Below are 21,828 nucleotides of genomic sequence, written 5' to 3' on the forward strand. Positions count from 1 at the left end.
GGTCGAGTCTAGGGATAGACGTTTGACGTTCCGAGGTTCCATTCAGCGCAATGTTATATATTTAATCCACATTTACCAGTACAGAGGCAACTTACGTTCACATAGTTATCCTTGTGGTGAATTGGTACAAGTTTAACAACAGATCTTACTGCTGCTTAATTGTTGTTGTTTGAATGCAGGAGACCTAAAAACTCCCGAATGCGCCAGATATCTCACACACGTGGGTGGTAAGTCAATTCGTCTGTATATAGCAAATGGACAATAAAATTGGTTTTACATTAAGTGCTTGCTGAATTTCTCCGAAGACACTATGAGCTATTTATTACTCACATCTATTACCTCATGACAGTGATATGAAATGATGCACCATTTTTACCCTGAGATAACAAACTACTTTTAGAGTGCTTTCGAACGTCTTTGAAAAATGAATTCTTAATGTAATCTGATTTGTGCTATAGCATTACATTTCAGGTACATTATCAATAATTTCATACACCAAGGCAGAAGTGTGAGACTAATTATGAGACAACTGACGAGAAGCTGATTGCAGAGCAGAGAATTCAGTTTAAGAAATGCTCATTGCGTATATCGGGAGAACTTGCGACAGCGAGCGTTTTGCAGACTTGCCCTTTTCGGAGGTCCAGAGTTTCTTACCAGCGGCGGAGTACAGGGTGGGCAGCCAGTCGGACACGTGCATCAGCTGGTGAGAGACACGTGGCGTCTGGTGCAGCAGGTTGCTCCACATGAACGCCACGCCCTTCACCGAACCCTCCCACAGCGTCTCTTTCACCTGTAAAACCGTACACAAACGTCCTCACTCCAATACATCGATACTGCGAAGAGAGGCGATTGTGCGTAGTTCTTCTAGCCTGCCGCTTCTGCCGCCCGCAACACAGTGAAGTTAAACGGGTAGCCTTAGAACCAGTTTCTCGAGAGTGCAGCTGGAAAATAACTATGCATATGGGAGAAAGGAGGAGGAATGTTGGATATTAGGGTATTTCCGAAGAGCTGTTTACTTTGAAAACATGCAATATTTCTCTTTTTGCTATTCTCCTGATATCATGAAAAGAATATTGTTTACGGTGTAACATAAGCATCAGTTATGATGTAAGTTGCATTACTAACTTCGCATGTGTAATAAGCACTTACATCCAGAAAAAACTGATGTTTGTTGCTCTTTTACATCCGACGGATCTTTCTAAAACAATTACACTGTTTTCTGTAAATTATATAAGGGTACACTGCAATCAATACATTTGTTTCGGTTCATGAAACGGACAACATAAGGTCCTACAGCGCAGCGGTTATCGTTTAGATTCCTGCTTTATGGTACATCACACAACCTTTCCTTCAAAGCTGAAAATAAATTTCTAATGAATGAATCAAAAAATGTACTTTGCTAGCTAAGACGAGAAATAATGTTTACGGGGATTTTCGAGTTTTTTGTGTCAATGATAACATAAAACACTGCAGAAGGATGAACAAGGAGCGTTTACATCCATGGAAATTAGAAGAAGAAATGGTTTACAGCTACAAGTCAGTGGGTCGAATGAACACTGGAACACCAAGGAAAATAGGAGAATGATTGGAGCCAGATTGTGTCATATGGTGCACAGGGCCTAGAAATAGAAGGAGCAGAACCTGAAGAAGAAGAAGAGTCAGAGAAGAGGAAGAAATTTGCAGTTCTGAGAACACCACATCAATCACATTACAATAGTCAGCAAGATCTACTTTACTTACTGGATGTGAATGGCATGTTGCATTCAAAAGTTCACTATGTTAATCATGTATTACAGTATCTGAAATAAGCAGTGGAAAAAAAGATCCATAAAACCCAGAATCCACTGCACTACCAAAATAAACTTTTACTTCGGCGTGCATGAACACTGTATTTCATATTTATTCCTCAAATGACCACAGCAGTTGATAGAAACAAAAAATATATATCACTGTCCTGTACTAAGGGATGTGAAGAAGTAACTAAGGAAAGTTTGACATGTAGTTAACGGACCGTGAATGTTGAAAAATAAATAAATATATACACAACACCTCGAATATTAGTGGAAACAGTCATAGTATAATACATATGAAGAAATGGAACAGCTCACCCAGTCAGGTAACAAAAGTATCTAAGCGTCATGTCACAAATACATCTATGTGCACAGCACATGTTTCAACAAAGTGTCCTGGAGAAGACGTTAATTACAAAGCGTTTTAAAATCCGAGTCTGTCTTGTGTCGAGCATAGCACTGATTTTATATGGGAAAATCTGTCAATCGGTAGTAATGTAACGCTCTAATCGCCAAGCGATCCATTTCCTTTTCATTTTAATTGAATTCATTTTGTGTCCAAAAATTGTTCAAATGGCCCTGAGCACTATGCGACTTAACTTCTTAGGTCATCAGTCACCTAGAACTTAGAACTACGTAACTAACCTAAGGACATCACACACATCCATGCCCGAGGCAGGATTCGAACCTGCGACCGTAGCGGTCGCTCGGGTCCAGGCTGTAGCGCCTAGAACCGCACGGCCTCTCCGGCCGGCTTTTGTGTCCAGATCGTGTTGGTTTTCTTCCATGACATCCAAATTTCTCTCGCTTCCTGGCAGTCTTTTTCTCTCCTGTTGTCTTGATTACACTCCCATACATGTTCCACTCATAAGCCACGTCGAAAGCCTCCCTTGTCTTGACGTTCGTGAGGATGTTTATTAATAAATTCTTTTGTTTTGGTAGGCGCCCTTGGCAAGGGCTGCTCTTGTTTCAGTTTATGGATATTGTAATCTTCAGAACTGATATTTCTTAACCAAGAGGATTGCTTCATTTGATCGATTATTTTATTGCTTTTCTATTAGTTGCTTGTTGGCTCTTGCTTAGTGTTTAGACATTTACTTTCTTTGTGTTTATCTTTAATTGGTCTTGTTTGAGGGCCTATACCAGCATCTGCAGAATAAAGTTAAAATTCCATTCTAAGTATGGAGCTCGAAACGTACACAACCAATTAGCCCTCTATTTTTATTTATCCCATACGCTTTCTATTTTAAAGAATAAATTTCGCTCTCAATAAACAACTTAAATTTTTCTGCAGAAATGATGTACTGCGTCTGTCAAATATGCACTTGCACAACACACGTGATAACAGACAGATTGCTCACATACGCTGATGGGCCAAAACATGCGATCACGTGGCGCGGTGAGGAAAGAATATAAGCGGAACAGACACGAATGGGTGGTCGTCTTGCCGAAGACACGGACCGCAAATCCACTGATACAAGCGACTCTGACGAGGGTCACATTGTTATGGCTCTGAGTCTGGGAACGAGAATCTCCGAAACGGCAAGGCGGATCGGCAGTTGACGTACAACTGTCGTGAGCATCTGCGGATAGTGATTGAAGGATGATGAATTTACGAGTATTGGACGTCCATGTCTCATCGCAAAGTGTGGAGACAAGGGCAATGCACGCTGTGTAACGAAGGATAGGCAGCGATCTGTGGCAGATCTGAGGACAAGATACAATGCTGTCGCAGGCACATACGTTTCGGAGCACTCGGTTGAAAGGCAGTTGTTGAAGATGGAGCTCCACAGCACACAACCCCTACTTGTTCCCGTGTTGACCCGAAGACATCGTCGGTTACGATTGCAATGGGCACAACATCACTGAGCTTTCACCGTAGGTCGGTAGACAGAGGTCGCAATTCTTGTTACACCAGGTAAGTGGTCTTTTTCCTTACACGTTGTCTGTCATCGAGGCGAATTGCTGCTTGAAACATGCGCTGCACCACAGATGCAGTCCGGCAATGTCAGAATTATGCGATTGGGTACGTTGAGTTGGGCTTCCGTGGGAGCTGTGGTGGTAATCTAAGGCATCGTGGCAGCTGTGGACTACGTGAACATTACTGAGGACCAACTGCATCGCTTCATGCTTGATGTCTTCCCCCAACGGCGATAACATCTTCCGGCAGGGTAACTGTCTGTGTCACGAGATCTGTATCGTGTGTGAGGGGAATGATAGTGACACTGATGCCTTGGACAGCAAATGCCCCCGATCTATACCCGTTGGAACACATATAGCTCGTCAGCTGCGCAATCGCAAATCACCGGCCCTTAATTTATGGGAATTGCGTGATACGAGCGGTGGCATATGGTCTCGCATAACTCGCGAAACCTACCAAGGACTTTCGGATCAATTCCAAGCAGAATCATTGCTGTACTCTGTTTGACAAGCGGACCAACCCGCTATTAAACAGGTGGTCATAATGTTTCGATTCGTCAGCGTATTTGTATGCTTAATAAATTAGAATATTAAAAAGCTGGTACAGATATGACAAAGACCAAACGTGGAAAGCTGAACATTTGCTCTGTCGCCATAGAAACGTTTCGGAATTCAGTGAATATAATATCCCGGCTTCATTGCTTTTCATTTTCCTAGACCATACACCTTAATTCTTTTCGGCTTAGATCATCAGTAGACTCTCGTCTAAAAGTCTATAGACACAATCTCGTCAGATTTTTACATACCTACAAACATGCAGCACAAGTTAGCGCCCAATTTGATGGTGGCTTATGCCGAAAAGCTTTAAGCTGTATAGTACATTAAAATAAAACACGATAATTCACAAACAATTCCGACAGGAAATGTGACAATGGTGCCTGAAATTAATGAGAATGTCTATCGTTAAAATGCTGAATACTTCTGCTGAAAGAGAACGACTTTGAGGAAAATATATGATCTCATCCTCTTCACGCTGCAGACATCCTGGACCTGTTCATTTCCGTGATTGTTGCGTAACATGAAATTAATAATACCAGTATCTAATAGTCCGTAGATAAATTATTCGCCTCTTGGAGGCTCTCTCGTATACAGTCACGATTTTAGGAAAAGTCAATACATATTGTGACACCTATATTGACATCTATATGAAGATGGTATCTGTTCTTTCGGTCCGTAGATGTCAATATAGGTGTCACAATATGTATTGAACTTTCGGTCCGAAAGAACAGATACCATCGGTGACCTTGCAGCTCTCTTAGAATGAAATGATAATAAAATCAAGACCCTAAGCTGTCGACAGGCGTTGATATACATCAAAGGGGCCAGTTGAAAATGTGTGCCGCGACCGGGACTCGAAACCGGGATCTCCTGCGTACATGGCAGACGCTCTATTCATCTGACCCACCGAGGGCACAGAGGACAGTGCGACTGCAAGGATTTATCCCTCCCACTCTCCCCGTGAGATCCACAATCCCAACTTAATGTCCACACACTGCACTCGTAGTGCCCTGCCCATTACACTCATTACTCGCGGCAGAGAATCTTACCGAGTCTCGCAAGAGTTCGGGCAATGTGTGTGCATCCAGCATAGAAGAAGAAGGTCAGTGGCTGGTTAGCCTTTAGTCTTCGGGACTCGGTAAGAATGTCTGCCGCGAGTAATGAGAGTAATGGGAATGGGCACTACGAATGTAGTGTGTGGACATTAAGTTGGGAATGTGGGTCTCAAGAGAACCGTGCAAGAGATGAAGCCCTGCAGTCGCACTGTCCTCTGTGCCCTCGGTGCCTCAGATGGATAGAGCCTCTGTCATGTAAGCAGGAGATCCCGGGTTCGAGTTCCGGTCGGAGCGCCCATTTTCAAGTGTCCCCGTTGACGTATATCAACGCCTGTCAACAGATTAGGGTCTAGATTTCATTATCATTTCATATTGACATCTGGTCCAGATACTACGGTTAGAACTGTTCCGGCGTAGGCTCAAGTGCCGGCACGCTCGTCGAGAACGTTAGAGCGGAGAGGGCTGTGAGACGAAGTACGATGACGGACCCCTCTCTGGGACGACACCGAGACTGCAGCGGCGTCTACATGTAGAGGACATAAGCGCCGCGCCACCTGGCCGCGGCCTAGTTGAAGACTAGCCGTTTTACGAGCTCTGCAGCAGCGACTTAGGAATCGTATTTGTCTCATTTTTATTAGGAGTTGTATATACTGAAAAGATTTTCTTAATTTGTCGCTCGCCCATTGCTTGCGTAAATTCTCGAGATAAGTGTTATCATTTATCTTACTGTAATAAATAAAATACGATTTGGTTGAATTGTTGTCTAGCGATTCGAGAAAGCAGGTTTTCTAGGTACCTCGTATTCTACGAGTAGGCAGGACACAACAAGAATCGAGATGAAACTTCCTGGAAGATTAAAACTGTGTGCCAGACCGAGACTCGAACTCAGGAGACCAGGAGTCTTGGTGCGGCACACAGTTTTAATTTGCCAGGAAGTTTCATATCAGCGCACATTCCGCTGCAGAGTGAAAGTCTCATTCACGAATCGAGATATCTACAAGAGAAACAAGAAAGTACAGTTTGACTAACCTTTGGAGTCACAAAATAGAAACTGTGGAGTGTTATAAACGAGGATGCACCGGCATAGCTTGGGTTGCTCGCTGGGGTGTGCTGCGATGTGCTGTACTCACCCCTCGGAGTGGCCAGTTGGAGCCCCAGTTGGGGTAGGTGCCGATGGTGGGCGCGCCGTTGTCCGAGATGAAGACGACGATGGAGTTGTCCAGCATGTCTCGATCCTGCAGCGCTGTCATCACGCGCCCCACGGACTCGTCCAGTTTGGCGATCATCGCTGCAAACACATCAGACCACTCGATGCAACTGCGCCACTTGCGATCATGTATAACTTCCATACAATACCGGCGAAATGGTGGTAGACTAATGTGACTTGTTCTTCACTTGAAACTTCTGGACTAATACATCGAGGTCGATGTATAAAACATTCTCATAACGTTTCCTCCAAGACTGTGGGAGACTTCTTCAGAGGTGAAGCGGCGAACTGCAACCAGAACTCCAGGGAGTGCCGAATATTGTCACTGTGAAGCGCGCCACAGTCCATCACATGACGGCGGCGGCGGGATTATCTCTGGTAATGACAACATTCTCGATTGAAAGTAATCGATCGTCGCATTCTTACAGTACAATGTCGACATTCGAATTTTATCTAATTTAATACCTTCCTCCTGTCTGTTAAAACTATTATGTTTTTTATAAATCTCCACAGACTCTCTATTTATGCGGGAATGGTAACCGATGTTTTCCATATGACCCTAATGTCATTGAATTTTATTTCATGATCATCCTCTTGGAGAACGTGTTCCGCTACCGTCGATTTTTCCGTACGTCCCAGGCGTCAACTCGTCTTGTGTTCACCCAAAATGATGCTAACACTTCTTTTCGTGGTACCAATATAAACCATTCCACAACTACAAAGAATTTTATGTACGTCTGGTATAGCCCAAGAACGTCGCATATCTTTTACCGATCTCAGGCATTATTTATCTCCCTGGTGGGCCTGAAGGTAGGTTCCATAACATTAATGCTCTACACTATCCGACTGCGATCTGCAGTCTTACTAGTGAACTGAAACATCACATTATATGCGCGCATGTAATAATTTTAACAGAAAAGAGAAAGATGTCAACGGTGCACCATAAGAACGTCGATCGGTTATTGTCAATGGAGAATGTTGGCATCAGCAGAGATTATCTCATAGCAGATGTCATGTGATGGACTGTTGTGTACACCACAGTGCCCATATATTCGAAGCAGTTGGCCGCTTTACATCAGAAGATGTCTCCCACAACCGGAGAGGAGACGTTAGGAGAGAGTTTTACACATCAACCACGGCCTATTATCTCTGTAGTGTGAAAGGTCAATAGCGGCCGTAGAGGCTTTCACTGTATGATTAATGTGACATAGTATTCATACTCTGAAAGTATTTGTATGGAGTGTAGCCATGTATGGAAGTGAAAAATGGACGATAAATAGTTTGGACAAGAAGAGAATAGAAGCTTTCGATATGTGGTGCTACAGAAGAATTCTGAAGATTAGATGGGTAGATCACACAACTAATGAGGAGGTATTGTACAGGATTGGAGAGAAGAGAAGTTTGTGGCACAACTTCACTAGAAGAAGGGATCGGTTTGTAGAACATGTTCTAAGGCATCAAGGGATCACCAATTTTGTATTAGAGGACAGTGTGGAGGTTAAAAATCGTAGAGGGAGACCAAGAGATGAATACACTAAGCAGATTCAGAAGAATGTAAGTTGCAGTAGGTACTGGGAGATGAAGAAGCTTGCGTAGGGTAGAGTAGCATGGAGAGCTGCATCAAACCAGTCTCAGGACTGAAGACCACAACAACAACATCATTCATACTAAGGTAAATCAAGTCATGGTTTCTGGAGAGCTGTCAATTGGTAGTGCCTGAGAAGGCATCACTGTCTTTGACCACCAGTGACAGTTCGGGAATTATTCAAAGAGAAACTCTTGGGTTCCCCTGGTCGAGGCGGCTAGCTCCGTTATAAAGAAAAGAAAAACATTGCATTTATTACATGCAGTAGTGTTATCATCTACCTGTTGTAGGGAGCGATGCGAGGCTCAATCCACACTGTTGTTAGGTGGCTTACCGGTAATTCAGCGGAAATTTAATTGCTTCTTTATACGGCTAGCTCTTGCCTGTGCCCTTGCACATTAGAATTTTTAAAATTAGCTTCAAGTACAGGTTTTATGTCCAAGATGAAATGCGAAAAAATCTGTAAAAACAGAAATACCGTAACATGGCAATTAACAGTGGTAGGGGTAACTGCTATCTTATCGTGTGCCCAGAGGTATTCCTTTGCCATTTTTCAGCTACACTACCGGTCAACTGTTTACGATCACACATGTAAATGGCTGTGTACTCTATTTCAATGTACAAGCACATCGCACATCTAGACCAACAAAATAAATATTTTCTCTGTCTTTCGTTAAGTGCAGGACAATATATTTTCGATTTTAGTCTCTTCAAAGCGTCCACCCTTTGCACTCAGAACCTCATGGCATTCTGGCGATAAGATTTTGCAGTGCTTTTGCAGATATTGCAGTCCAATTCGTTTATGAATTAAATAGCCCTTCAACATTAAATGACATGTCAAGTTCATTCCATAAGAATTCATTGGGATTTAAGTCAGGTGACTAATTTGGCCAAATCATAGTCTTCAATTCCCCACATTTCTCTTTTCGACATACCGACGGCACAATTTAGAATCAGGTTTAGATTTACGGACCTGCTGCAGAATAAACTCTCAATTAGTAAGTCTCTTGCTAGGTGAACTGCATTGTTCGTCAGTTTCCTGTGATATTCTTCCTTCCTTACTGTTTCATTTATTCCCAATAGATCAATGACTGTATCACCCACAGAACATCCACACCAAGACCGACCCTCCACCATCCCTCGCCGTTGGTGTCATACACTGACACTTGGTACGCCGTCCACAAAGTCGACGAGCAAGCATTCGACAATGGCTTCCAAGTACTTACGACTTAGATTAGTGCGTGAATGACGCGTTGGACCATTGCTGCATGCTCCAGATTTTATGTTTCTGTGCCTACTGCAATCGTTTCACCTTATTTTATTTGCATGATAATGTCATTTTGACCATAGTGCACCTCTTTAACACTTGTTCAAGGAGACTGTAACTGCGCGCATAGTATTTACTTCATCGAGAATTTCAGGCGCAAGTCCTCTGACGTTTACACTGTACACACAGGAAGAGATCTTCCCCCTATGACACACGTGAATTGGCACCAGTATGCTTTATCCGCTGCAGTGTATACGCCACTATAGGTTGAGTTACGACAATTTTTCTTACTATTGTGTTGCTAGAATAGCCTTACTGATGCAGAGCTGCAATCACAGCACGTTTTTCAGTATGTCTCCTGATTCCGCCGCGTCAGTCGGTAATACGGAATTAACCTGAGCAGCTATACGAACACACTGCTAGAGGCTCAGAAAGTACTGTAAACTAACACGAGGATTGCTACGCATACAGCAGAAGGAATGAGGCCTGTTCGAATGGAACCGTCTCAAGTAAAGGCGATAGCCCTGCTTAATCGTGAATCCATAGTAGTGATAGCTGATACAAAACTTTTGACTGGCAGTGGCCTATATTATTTTTGATGGCCGTAGACGTGACATAATTTCGACCTGCTGTATGTCCATTACTATACAAACCCGAAACCTTCTTTCATATTAGAAAAGCAACTACAATTCTACGAAAGCTGCCAGCAAAATAAACATATCTGGAGGCTACCAAGTTATTGTGGAGGGATTAATTTTATTGCTTCAGTGAGATAATGTAACTTCTGTAAAACTGATTACTAAGCATTTTTTGAACACCTAGCACAGATCAATTTATTTAGGACACCGAACTTCTAATTCCAGCTATTAGAAGTAAAAAAAGAAATAAGAAAAGAACTTCTATTTTGAGAAAAAACTCAAAATAATAAAATTTTTCTTATAAGCTGTTCACGTTTCAGATTTCTCAACAATATACTACAGTATTTTGCTCTGGGATTTCGACTGTAATGTTGTTTATTTAGGTCACGCTGGACACGGCTAGATGCAAATAAGATTAACTGACTTTGGCTTCTGCGCCGGTTAATTGTTTGATGCATTGATTTGATACATTCGAAGGGAATTTTCTATAAAGGAACTTACAAGTTGTACTTGGATACGCCATGTAAAATTATTGTATGACATTGCCTTTTCGTCCTCGTCCCCTCCAGACCATTGCAAAGATGACAGTCTGTGCAATGTCTGCTTCTATCATCCAACTTTAATACTTGATCAGATACTGTATAACACCTATGTACATTATTTTTTTAAGATATTAGATTACTACAGAAATTTTAAACGATTCCGTGAATGCTTCACTTCTTTTAGAGGAGGCCGTGGCGACGCATGTATTTCAGTTACTCAATAAGCAGCGAAGAGTTTGTATATAGTTTTGTCGAAGTTTACAGTGGAATGTTTAGCCAGCTAGAAGAGTCACTGCCATGTTGGACAAAGGGGTAAGTCGTCCTTGTGGAACATGCTTTAAAACTTCCAGATCCAGACATCAAATTTCAGAAGGCTGTTTTTAGCCAATACAATGCATTACTATCCACGCTAGGCAGCACATATTTGTAAACACCACAATAATTTAAACAGAAAGAAACTGGAAGTCAAAACATGGATGTCGGCTTAAAATATACGAGTAATATTAACGATTGGTTAGTTGTGATTGAGAACGTGTGAGTGTGCGTGTGTGTGTGTGTTTATGCGGTTTTAAACAGTGCTGGGCTGGTCCCTTGCCTACACCTCAGGAAACAAGATACAGAATCACTTAAAAATGTGTCAACACACAAACCGATGTTTACACAATTTATTGACGTGTGGTTCATACTACTTCCCTACTTTGCGTTAACTAACGCCTGTGGCGACAGGTAAGGCGTCCGGCCACCATGTTAAGTAAAACTGAAAGATTTCTGTTTATTTGCGTACGTGTTTCATTAGAGTGTAGCCTATCAACTGGATACGGTTGAGCCGTAGTTGCGTCCGGCTCTTCGAAAAGCGCACCAGGCGGAGTGCTTTCGCTTCGCGTCTAGTGTTTGCGGTGGTGCTTTCGATTTGGCGCGCTGTTTGGATCGCTACCGCCCTCTGGCGGGAGGTGGAGCAAGTGTACGGTCGAGTGACGATCGAGGGGTACGTACTGGGCGGTGACCGAGAGAGGTGGTGGCGCGAGCGGGGCCCTGCTGTTGGGGGGTCGTCAACTGCTCGCCACGTGCTTTGGACGAACTCTTGGCTGTCAGGGGCTAAGTCTGCCTTACCCGCATGTACGTGGCTTATGAAGCTTCGAAGCCGTGGAGCAGGAGATCAGCGCGTGGGACCGTATATCTTCTTATCGGCAGTTGAAACCACTGGCAGCGATTGGCTCACGTGTGCAACGTGTTCCCGGCGCTGTGGTGGAGTGTGAAAAGTTGAGTACCGTTTTTATGTAACAGAGTTAGTTACATATAAGAAGGTTTTCAAGTTCTAGTGAAGTTTATGAGTTTCTTCACCAGTGGTTTTGTTGGAGTCGTCCCACCACAGTTTTCGTTTACCTGTCCGCCGGAATGTGGTAATTGCTTCTTGGTCCGGCCGTTTCACTCACACCTCGATGGGGTGATTTAGGGTCGGTGTCACGGGGGTCTGTGGTTCTGAGTCTTTGCAGGCACCGCCCTTGCTACATCTTCTGGTTTTGAGTAACTCGGGGAGGTGGCGGCTTGTAATGGAAGTTTTGGGGCTGATCTGCTGTGGCCCTGTAGACCTCCAGTAACTATTCCGCCTATTGTGATCTGGGCCCCTTTACACGTGTCACTCCCTCATCGAGCTAAGGTAAATTTATTTGGGGGAACTGCCTTTAGTGTGAAGGTTTGTTTGCTGGTTTATTCACATTTATCTTGTAACAAATATAAGCTATGTATCTGGCGAGAGACAACTATTTTGCTTTGTGCAAGCTAGCTAGTTAAAGTTTTTTTGGAATTGTTCCCTTATCGATAAACAAGTTTGATATTGATATAACAAGTATAACAAGTTTACAATCTTCTTACTGTTAACGTCAGACCTTGTAATATCCTTTACATAGAACTATTTTATTGTCTTACTTACATATGTCAAGTTAAAATCTCATTGCTGGCAAGTTGTTAATGTCATACCTGGTAATCTGCTTTTCATGATGAAAATTGTCAAGCTATTTGAAATTGTTTTGAAATTTTTTTAAAGAAATGCCGGACTGAAAAATTTATTATTGAGAAAGTTTTAAAATAAAAAGGTATCTTTAGCGGTGTGTGTTGTTTCACCAGCACCTCCTGGCCCCTACTTCCACGATAACGTTTTGGAATAACATGTGTACTTGAGTTTTTGTTTGTGAACCGCCCTAATTGACGGTTCAACGGTATTTTATCATTTTCATATCCTATTTTTATCATTTTCTACTCGTACCAACGTCTATAAAAAGTGATCTGAGGGGTGTGTTTTATTTTAATCTTGGCTTTCCTCTTGATTGTCAGCAGATTCTATTTCATGGACAGTCCCTGTATTGAATGAAATCCATTTTTAGTTTTGCTGTAGGCTAATGCGAATTCTCTGCTCTCACCAAGTTTAGAGAACTAAATCCACAACACAGTAGGTTGGGAGGGGATGGGGGGAGTAGAGATCGGAGAGCAAAGAGAGAGATGGTGGCAGAGGACACCAGATCTCTCTGACTTGGGGTACGTGACTTGGGGCACACATATGGAATGATCACTCCCTCCATATTTGTGGCCGTGTGTTTCCATTGCTTGCGTGAAGCTTGCGGTAGGAGTTTTGAGATATTTCAAGAGAGCCTGTCCGTTAAAACGAATGAATAAGGAACCCATATTCCGCGCTTTTGACACGAGTCGATGGCTCCGTCATGTTGCTCCATGAGGTCAGAGCTTTGATTGACCGGAAGATACGCCAAAAAAGTGAGTCTTCTCGCAGGAGTAGTGGAGCGAACTAGGCAGTTTAAGACGGGAGGATGTGCAGAAATGCTGTTGGCCGATGTGCACACGCTGTTCAGTTGTACCAGGAGGCAATTACGGTGTGACGCAAAGCAACTGCTTGCTGGCGTACCGTCAGATAGTTCGTGACCAGCGCTGGTTAGTATTCCCAATTCTTTGTACCAAACTCTTTTGGATATGCTGACATATTTGTCAGGTGTGTCGTAAGCTACATTACTTACACCGCCCTGTTTTAGGTTGAACAGTGTGTTCGTTATCTTGTTTCAATGACTGTAATTAACATACAGTTTTCCTCTCGCCCTGCTCTTGTTCTGTGTAGATCTATTAACGAAATGTTAAGTTTATCAGCCCCGAAAATTTCTGTGAATGAATAATAACAACTTTCTCTCTTGTTCTTTGTTCTCAGAAATGCTTGTCTCTGATGTAGCATGATAGATCGTGCACAGGTTTATAAAATCCCTCTTGATCCCATAGAGGCCCCCTACTCCCCCCCCCCTCCCACCCACCCCCCACCCACCACCCCCCCATGCTGATCACTTCGTCTGCTAAGTTACCGCCAAGTCTGTATTCGTAAGGGACAGCAGTACTCCAGAACATTATTTGTTACTGAGTTAATCCTCCTCCATGTAAAAAAGTAAGTGTAGCAAATCTAAAGGCTTAAATTCAGTCTTTTACTTCAGGCCATGCAGGTCATTCTCAGATGCATCAGGAAATGGATTAAAATGTTTATGTACAGGGTATTGCTAAACCTTGCGTTCGTCTCCATAAAGCCATACTATACTGCTTGTTTCAGTTGCATCAGAGCAAAGACATTGTTTTACTTTTTTTTAGAGCAGAAATTCCTCCTACTTTAATTAATCACAATGTGGCCAGTACACTTATAGGGCACGAATGCATCATCAATGGATGTAATAAAAAGTAAATTGACATTAGAAGTTAAATGTTTTGAAGTCCCATTTCTGCCTATTTTGGACCAGAAACCCAGATTAAGGTTACTAGTTTACCGCCAGATCAGTCCATGCTACCACACCAGAAAAACAGATGGCTCAGAAAAAAAATAGTAAAAGTTTTTGGTATAATGAAAACGGCGGTCTCAGTACTACAGAATAAACGGCACGAACAAGGTTGTAACTTACTAGCAAACTAAATTATAAAATAAAATACAGCAAGCTCAAGATTATTCGGGTTAATAGGGAGCTGAGACGCCATTGCTAAGTGTCAAAAAAAAATTCCTATATATCACATTTTATAGCCCAGTGTAGTACTTACACGTTATTTAGCCGGAACGAGGTAATTTATTTACAAAATTACTCTTACCACACTGAATTCCGTTCGCGTTCCGGACTGCAATTCAGTCTTTCCTGTTTCTATTCTTCATTCACATGTTTCCTCACAGCATCTCTCATTTTTGGGGGAGTCAAAATATCGGTAGCGTCCAACAACTCTGCATAATGACCAGGCAACATATTTCAGTGCCTCGATGCGAGTCGTAGCAATTTCCTCTGTCAGCCCTGTGTAATCTTCAGTGCCTTGCGGCTCCTCGCGGTACAGAAGTGCAATTTCGGTTGCCTGCTCAGCAGGCGTTAAGCGGTGAGATGATGCGCAACGTGCCTCTAAAAGCCGTAGTTCGGGCGTGGCCTGCAGAGGGTGACATTTGTTGCCATGCTTTCATCCCCTGTCATATGAGACGAAATAGAGCGCCAAACGGTATCACGCCGTCTGCCGGGTATTAATATGGGCTGTACGGCCCAACAAGTTCAAGTCGACTGGAGAGTCAATCAGTGGATCTACTTCTTGGCCCGACGCCTAGCCTCCTAGGTAGGACGAGTGCCAGTAACTAGTCTCTGATGAGTGCCGCTCGTCCATCAGTTCTTCGCTTCACAACCGGACAGAAAAAGTTCTTGGAAGCATTTAGCAACCAGATTTGGACTTTGATTCAGAGCGATACTGTACTGAGGTCGAGTGTCTTCCAAACGAAAGTATTATAACTGGCTCCGTAGTAAATAATAGGAAGTTTGACTTCGTCACTCAGTAGTTCTGCCAGTGGTAGCCACCTAACTGGAACTGGTATAACATACGTTTCGCCTGTTAAGCGTTGTAGTATGCTTTTACAAAGCAGACATCATTCTTGAAGAGTACAACAGAGCAGAATACAGTAGGCTCACCTTCGCTCTCTTGTCCCACCGGACACACTTCGTTGAATGTATCCATGTCATGTAGCTGCTCATATCGTTGTTCTTGGAGATCATCATTTAACCATTTGAAAATATTTTCGCCATCTCCGGCTTCACACTCAGTAGTTTGCACTTTATAGAAAAGTATTCGTTCTAATTATAACAGAATAGTTCAGACTTCATTTTTATTTTTTTCAAAACTCGCTGAACTATGCACAGATATTCCGTAAGGCGGATAGTCCACTCCCAGTTCATAGTAAACTTGCTGTAGCATGTACACACAACTACACGCACCTGGTTACATTATACAGTAAGTCATCAAAGTTCAGTTGCACAAGACTCAGTAGTTGCGTAATGTTTTTTTAGTGTTCACATTGAGAAAAATTGTATCTTTAAATAAATTTCATATTCTTGCTGTGACATTCATATGGCAAAATGAAACTGTCCCAGTAAAAGTTTCATGTACTACATCTACATCTACATTCACATACTTACTCCGCAATCCACCACACGGTGCGTGGCTGAGGGTAACTCGTACCACAACTAGCATCTTCTCTCCCTGTTCCCTTCCCAAACAGAACGAGGGAAAAATTACTGCCTATATTCCTCTGTACGAGCCCTAATCTCTCTTATCTTATTTTTGTGGTCTTTCCGCGAAATATAAGTTGGCGGCAGTAAAATTGTACTGCAGCCAGCCTCAAATGCCGGTTCTCTAAATTTCCTCAGTAGCGATTCACGAAAAGAACGCCTCCTTTCCTCCAGAAACTCCCACCCGAGTTCCTGAAGCATTTCCGTAACACTCGCGTGATGATCAAACCTACGAGTAACCAATCTAGCAGCCCGCCTCTGAATTGCTTCTATGTCCTGCCTCAATCCGACCAGATAGGGATCCCAAACGCTCGAGCAGTACTCAAGAATAGGTCGTATTAGTGTTTTAGAAGCGGTCTCCTTTACAAATGAACCACATTTTCCCTAAATTCTACCAATGAACCGAAGACTATCCGCATTCCCCACAACTGCCATTACATGCATGTCCCACTTCATATGGCTCTGCAGTGTTACGCTCAAATATTTAATCGACGTGACTGTGTCAAGGGCATCTGATATCAGCTACAGTCCCACGCCAAAGCAAATGATGCTAGATCCATTTTTCATATATTAGCGATTTTAAAATCAGTGACGTTGAACAATAGCCTAGTTGTTGTGGCTTTCAGTATCAACACCCAATGTGCAGAAAAGTTTAGACTGTGAATGTTTTTACTGACCAGCAGTACTTTGCATAGTTACTACGCACTCTATTCTGCTGTGAGTAGTTGTGTACAATAATTAATTTTATTTTGTTATTTAATATCCTGAAACGTTATTGTCGCACTTTTTCTTTATTATTAAATAAATCACTCGACGATGAGTTGATGAAAAGCCCAAACCGTAACGACACCTTTTGTGTAACAGACAGATGAATATAATAAGAAACCCTAAGTAAGTAATTTTATATGTCGATCTCGTCTTGTCGGTCGGTATATTTCAACAGAAGTTTTAAACAGCAATTAAATTATGAACACTATCATCTCACAAAGGATGCTTCTTTTATACTTAGGAGATGTGGATATAAAGGACGGCTGAGTATCGTCGGGGAAGAGTGTACTGTAGAGTTAAGTTCGACGTGCGACGCACCTGCGTATGTGCGGCGGTCGGGGTCCGGGATGTAGGGGAAGCGGTTGATGACGTCCTGCGGCGCCTCGAGCAGCTTCCCGCGGTTGCCGGCGTGCGGCGCCACGTGCGCCAAGTAGAGGAAGAGCGGGTCGCGGTCATCGTGCTCCTCGATGACGCTCACCGCCTCCTCCGTGAACACGTCCGTCGCGTACTGGCCCACCTTGTCCCAGGCCACGCCCAGGTTGCGCCGCAGGCCGAACCCGCTGTACGGCGTCCCGTTGTACTGTGAGAGGCAGCAGGCAGAGAATTACCGACAGCAGTGCACGATACGTCTCTTTAATATACACTAATGGCCAATACAGTTGCTACACCTAGGAGAAATGCAGATGATATGCGGGTATTCATTGGACAAATATATTATACTAGAACTGACATGCGATTACAATTTCACGTAATTTGGGTGCATAGATACTGAGAAATCAGTACCCAGAACAACCACCTCTGGCCCTAATAACGGCCTTGATACGCCTGCGCATTGAGTCAAACAGAGTTTGGATGGCGTGTACAGGTACAGCTGTCCATGCAGCTTCAACACGATACCACAGTTCATCAAGACTAGTGACCGGCGTATTGTGACGAACCAGTTGCTCGTGATATGCGGGTATCCATTGGACAAATATATTATACTAGAACTGACATGCGATTACATTTTCACGTAATTTGGGTGCATAGATACTGAGAAATCAGTACCCAGAACAACCACCTCTGGCCCTAATAACGGCCTTGATACGCCTGCACATTGAGTCAAACAGAGTTTGGATGGCGTGTACAGGTACAGTTGCCCATGCAGCTTCAACACGATACCACAGTTCATCAAGAATAGTGACTGGCGTATTGTGACGAGCCAGTTGCTCGGCCACCATTGACCAGACGTTTTCAATAGGTGAGAGATCTGTAGAATGTGCTGGCTAGGGCAGCAGCGAACATTTTCTCTATCCAGAAAGTCCCGTTCAGGACCTGCAACATGCGGTCGTGCATTATCCTGCTGAAACGTCGGGTTTCGCAGGGATCGAATGAAGGGTAGATCCACGGGTCGTAACACATCTGAAATGTAACGTCCACTGTTCAAATTGCCGTCAATGCAAACAAGAGGTGACAGAGACGTGTAACCAATGGCACCTCATATCAACGAGCCGGATGATACGCCAGTATGGCGTTCACCGCGATGTCGCCATACATGGACGAGACCATCATGATGCTGTAAATAGAACCTGGATTCACCCGAAAAGTCAGGGATTTTCTCTGCCTCGTGATGACTGGGTGTTGTGTGATGTCCTTAGGTTAGTTAGGTTTAAGTAGTTCTAAGTTCTAGGGGACTGATGACCATAGATGTTAAGTCCCATAGTGCTCAGAGCCCATTCACCCGAAAAAATGACGTTTTACCCTTCGTGCACCCAGGTTCGTCATTGAGTACACCATTTCAGGCCCTCCTGTCTGTGATGCAGCGTCAAGGATAATCGCAGCCATGGTCTCCAAACTGAAAGTCCATGCTGCTGCAAACGTAGTCAAACTGTTCGTGCAGATGGTTGTTGTCTTGCAAACATTCCCATCTGTTGACTCAGGGATTGAGGCGTGGCTGCACGATCCGTTACAGCCATGCGGATAAGATGCCTGTCATCTCGACTGCTAGTGATACGAGGCCGTTAGGATCCAGCATTCCGTATTGCCCTCCTGATCCCACCGATTCCATATTCTGCTAACAGTCATTGGATCTCGACCAACGCGAGCAGCAATGTCGCAATACGATAAACCGAAATCGCGATAGCCTACAATCCGACCTTTATCAAAGTCGGAAACGTCATGGTACGCATTTCTCCTCCTTAAGGAGGCATCACAAAAACAACGTTTCACCAGACAACGCCGGTCAACTGCTGTTTATGTTTGAGAAATCGGTTTGAAACTTTCCTGATGTCAGCACGTTGTAGGTGTCGCCTCCGGCGCCAACCTTGTGTGAATGCTCTGAAAAGCTAATCATTTGCATATCACAGTATCTTTTTCATGTCGGTTAAATTTCGCGTCTGTAGCACGTCATCTTCGTGGTGTAGCAATTTTAATAGCCAGTAGTGTACATCGTTGTACATGATAACACTGCTACATAAATATGTAGGTATGACAGTGGTTCCCAACCTTTCTTACACGATTACGCCTGAGTGCAATTAGATATTAGCTATTGCCCCACTCTCCCTTTGCCCCCTGCCTTTCGTTGCCCCTCCCCCACCCTCCACCCCCGCCCTCGCCGTCATTATCCTTATCACCAAGGAATGAAAGACTCCTCATCGAACACTTTTATTTTTTTTGCTGATGAAATAGGAATCATATTTAATTTGTGTGTGCAGTGTGTATGAATGAGCGTGTATGCGCTCACGCACGGTGTGTGTGTGTGTGTGTGTGTGTGTGTTACAATGAATTACAAAGGAATTCAAGATGCATCGCAAGTGCTACTCACAAATGCTTCTCGAACAAAAAAGCTACACTCAGTCAGTGTAGACGCTTGCTAAAAAGCATGCTCCCCCGCACTACTCCTCTCCAGTGCGGCCCTTGCTTGACCTTGCAAACTGCAACCGTATTTAAAATAAAAAACAAGTTATAATGTGTGCACTATAATTACTACATTTCATAGCTGCAGTCCTTACTTCTGAACTGTCAGAAATTGGAAGCTTTCTGGCTGTTAATGCTTCGCGTCTGACCACAGCCACTAATAGTAATGGTAATAGTAATAATAATACTGTGTAGAGCACTATACTAGCCCTGCTGTACTTACTACTTTGTCGTACGGCCTATTAATTATTTATAGGTTTCGAAGTGATTAATGAAGGAATTTCTGCACTACTTCAGGTGCTATCTACATCTTGGAGAAGGCATTTTCTTAAGATTTGTAGAATTTATTTCGTATATTTCTCACTTTTATCATCAGCGATTCACGAGGCAAAGCGTAACATATGTGTGTATTGTGTGGACTCTGTGAGAAGCCTTGTCAACATCCATCTCACTAATGCTATTAATTGAGAAAAGGCAATTATTGATTGAGCCGTGCGTGGCTAGTGTTCGCGCCATCTATTATTTTACATTCTTTTTTTTTTACCATACTGTACCATACTGCCACCTCGTTGTGTTAGTTTCAATTTCTGTTGTCACTGAGCTGCTGCTTTGCCTCCCCATGAGCGGCAGCTGCGGCGCTTATCGGTATAAGCCCTGACGTATTATCTTTGCTATTATTTCCCGGTTGTCGTGTGTTAGCAGTTAGTTCGGATCGGTTAGTGAGTTGGGAGGCACTGTCAGTGCAGTTTGGAAATGCCAGTGTTTGACTTAGGACGCAGCAGAAGTTCAGTCAGAGCGCGGCTGCAGTGAGGTCCGGACAGCCATGTCTCGCTCGACGGTTGCCGATACACACCACTTGAGTGCGGACCACCTTGGTTGGTCGTCGGTCGGTAGTGTTGTCGGACGGCGTGTATGTTGGCCGGCGATCGCTTATGGGTTGCCTGCGTGTGCCGACTCGTGATTCGTCCTTGTTATTCCACAGTCACTGCCGTTAGTATTGTCTAGTCCTTCGTGCAAGTGTTCGTGAAACTGTGTGTAGCTTGTGATGTCGACTGCTAAGTTATTTTAGTTCTGTCTCCGTGCCAATGTGTGGCGGTCGGTCGGTTGGCGTGGAGCAGCGAGGAAATCTCCGCCGGACGCGGTTTGGCCGGGCCTGCTGGCGGTCTCTACGCAGTGTCGGAGTGTGTGGGGCTGTTCCCATTGCTATGAGGTTCGTGGCTCACCGAACCTGGACACGAAAGCTGAGTTTGTATTTAATTTACCAACAAGTCAAGACTGTTCACATTGTGCCGTTTGGTTCTCATTGCTGGCTGTTGGACATTCCCACGAGCAACAACGTGTCTGCTCGAGGTGGCGAAGTTTAAGCCACCGTCTGGTGGAGTCTAACTGTATTTAGTTATTTGCAATTGAAGTGCACCACCTGAATTTTCTGCCTTGTGGCCGTTAACGTTCCGATTAACTGCCCTCGCCGTTGACGTAAATTTAGGCAGTGCCATTTCCTCATCGTGTTGTCGCTGTCCAGCACGGTTCTAGTTCTACAGCTTAGTGTATGCTTGGTTGTGGGCGTCTATGCCTTTTACGTTTCCATTGAACTCCCGGTTATGTGCTGGTCGAGTGGTGCCCGAGTTACCTTGTCGGTGGGTCCATTGACTGTCTGTTAGTGGGGTTGTCGTCGGATCGAGAATTGTTGGGCCGACTGCCTGTCTCACCTAAGTGAACGTTAGTAATTCAAGTGCTGGCCGATCCCCAAAACTTCTGAGCGCCGTTAGCTGCATTGCCTTTTCTTATTTTCTGTTGTGTGTATTTGTATGGCTCATAGCCGATGGTTTTGAATCAAAGTTGAACTGTTTTTAGTTGTGTTTTAAGTCTTGGGCATTCAGCCGTTTTAAAATTAAAGTTCATTGCTTGTCAAGTGTTAGATTGTTTGGGGCCTTCAGCCTAATTTAAGATAAGGCTTTATTGTTTAAACTTATTTTACCTTGAGTTTTAAGTCATGGGGCCTTCAGCCGTTTTTAAATTAAGGATCTTTGTCTTTCGAG

The 21,828-nt window shown here is 43.7% G+C and overlaps 1 protein-coding gene across 1 annotated transcript in view; it reads right to left on the reverse strand.

The window, feature by feature from the left end:
* Nucleotides 1-21,828, reverse strand: part of LOC124605765 (arylsulfatase B-like) — a 76,837-nt gene that overhangs the window by 15,988 nt on the left and 39,021 nt on the right. The window contains exons 4-6 of the mRNA XM_047137649.1: nt 17,213-17,474; nt 6,454-6,611; nt 655-790 (exon numbers count right to left, since the gene is read on the reverse strand). Coding sequence (XP_046993605.1) covers nt 655-790; nt 6,454-6,611; nt 17,213-17,474 — 556 coding nt within the window. The remainder of the gene's footprint in view (nt 1-654; nt 791-6,453; nt 6,612-17,212; nt 17,475-21,828) is intronic.

This window comes from Schistocerca americana, chromosome 3, assembly GCF_021461395.2.
Source record: "Schistocerca americana isolate TAMUIC-IGC-003095 chromosome 3, iqSchAmer2.1, whole genome shotgun sequence".
In the NCBI taxonomy this organism is placed as follows: domain Eukaryota; kingdom Metazoa; phylum Arthropoda; class Insecta; order Orthoptera; family Acrididae; genus Schistocerca; species Schistocerca americana.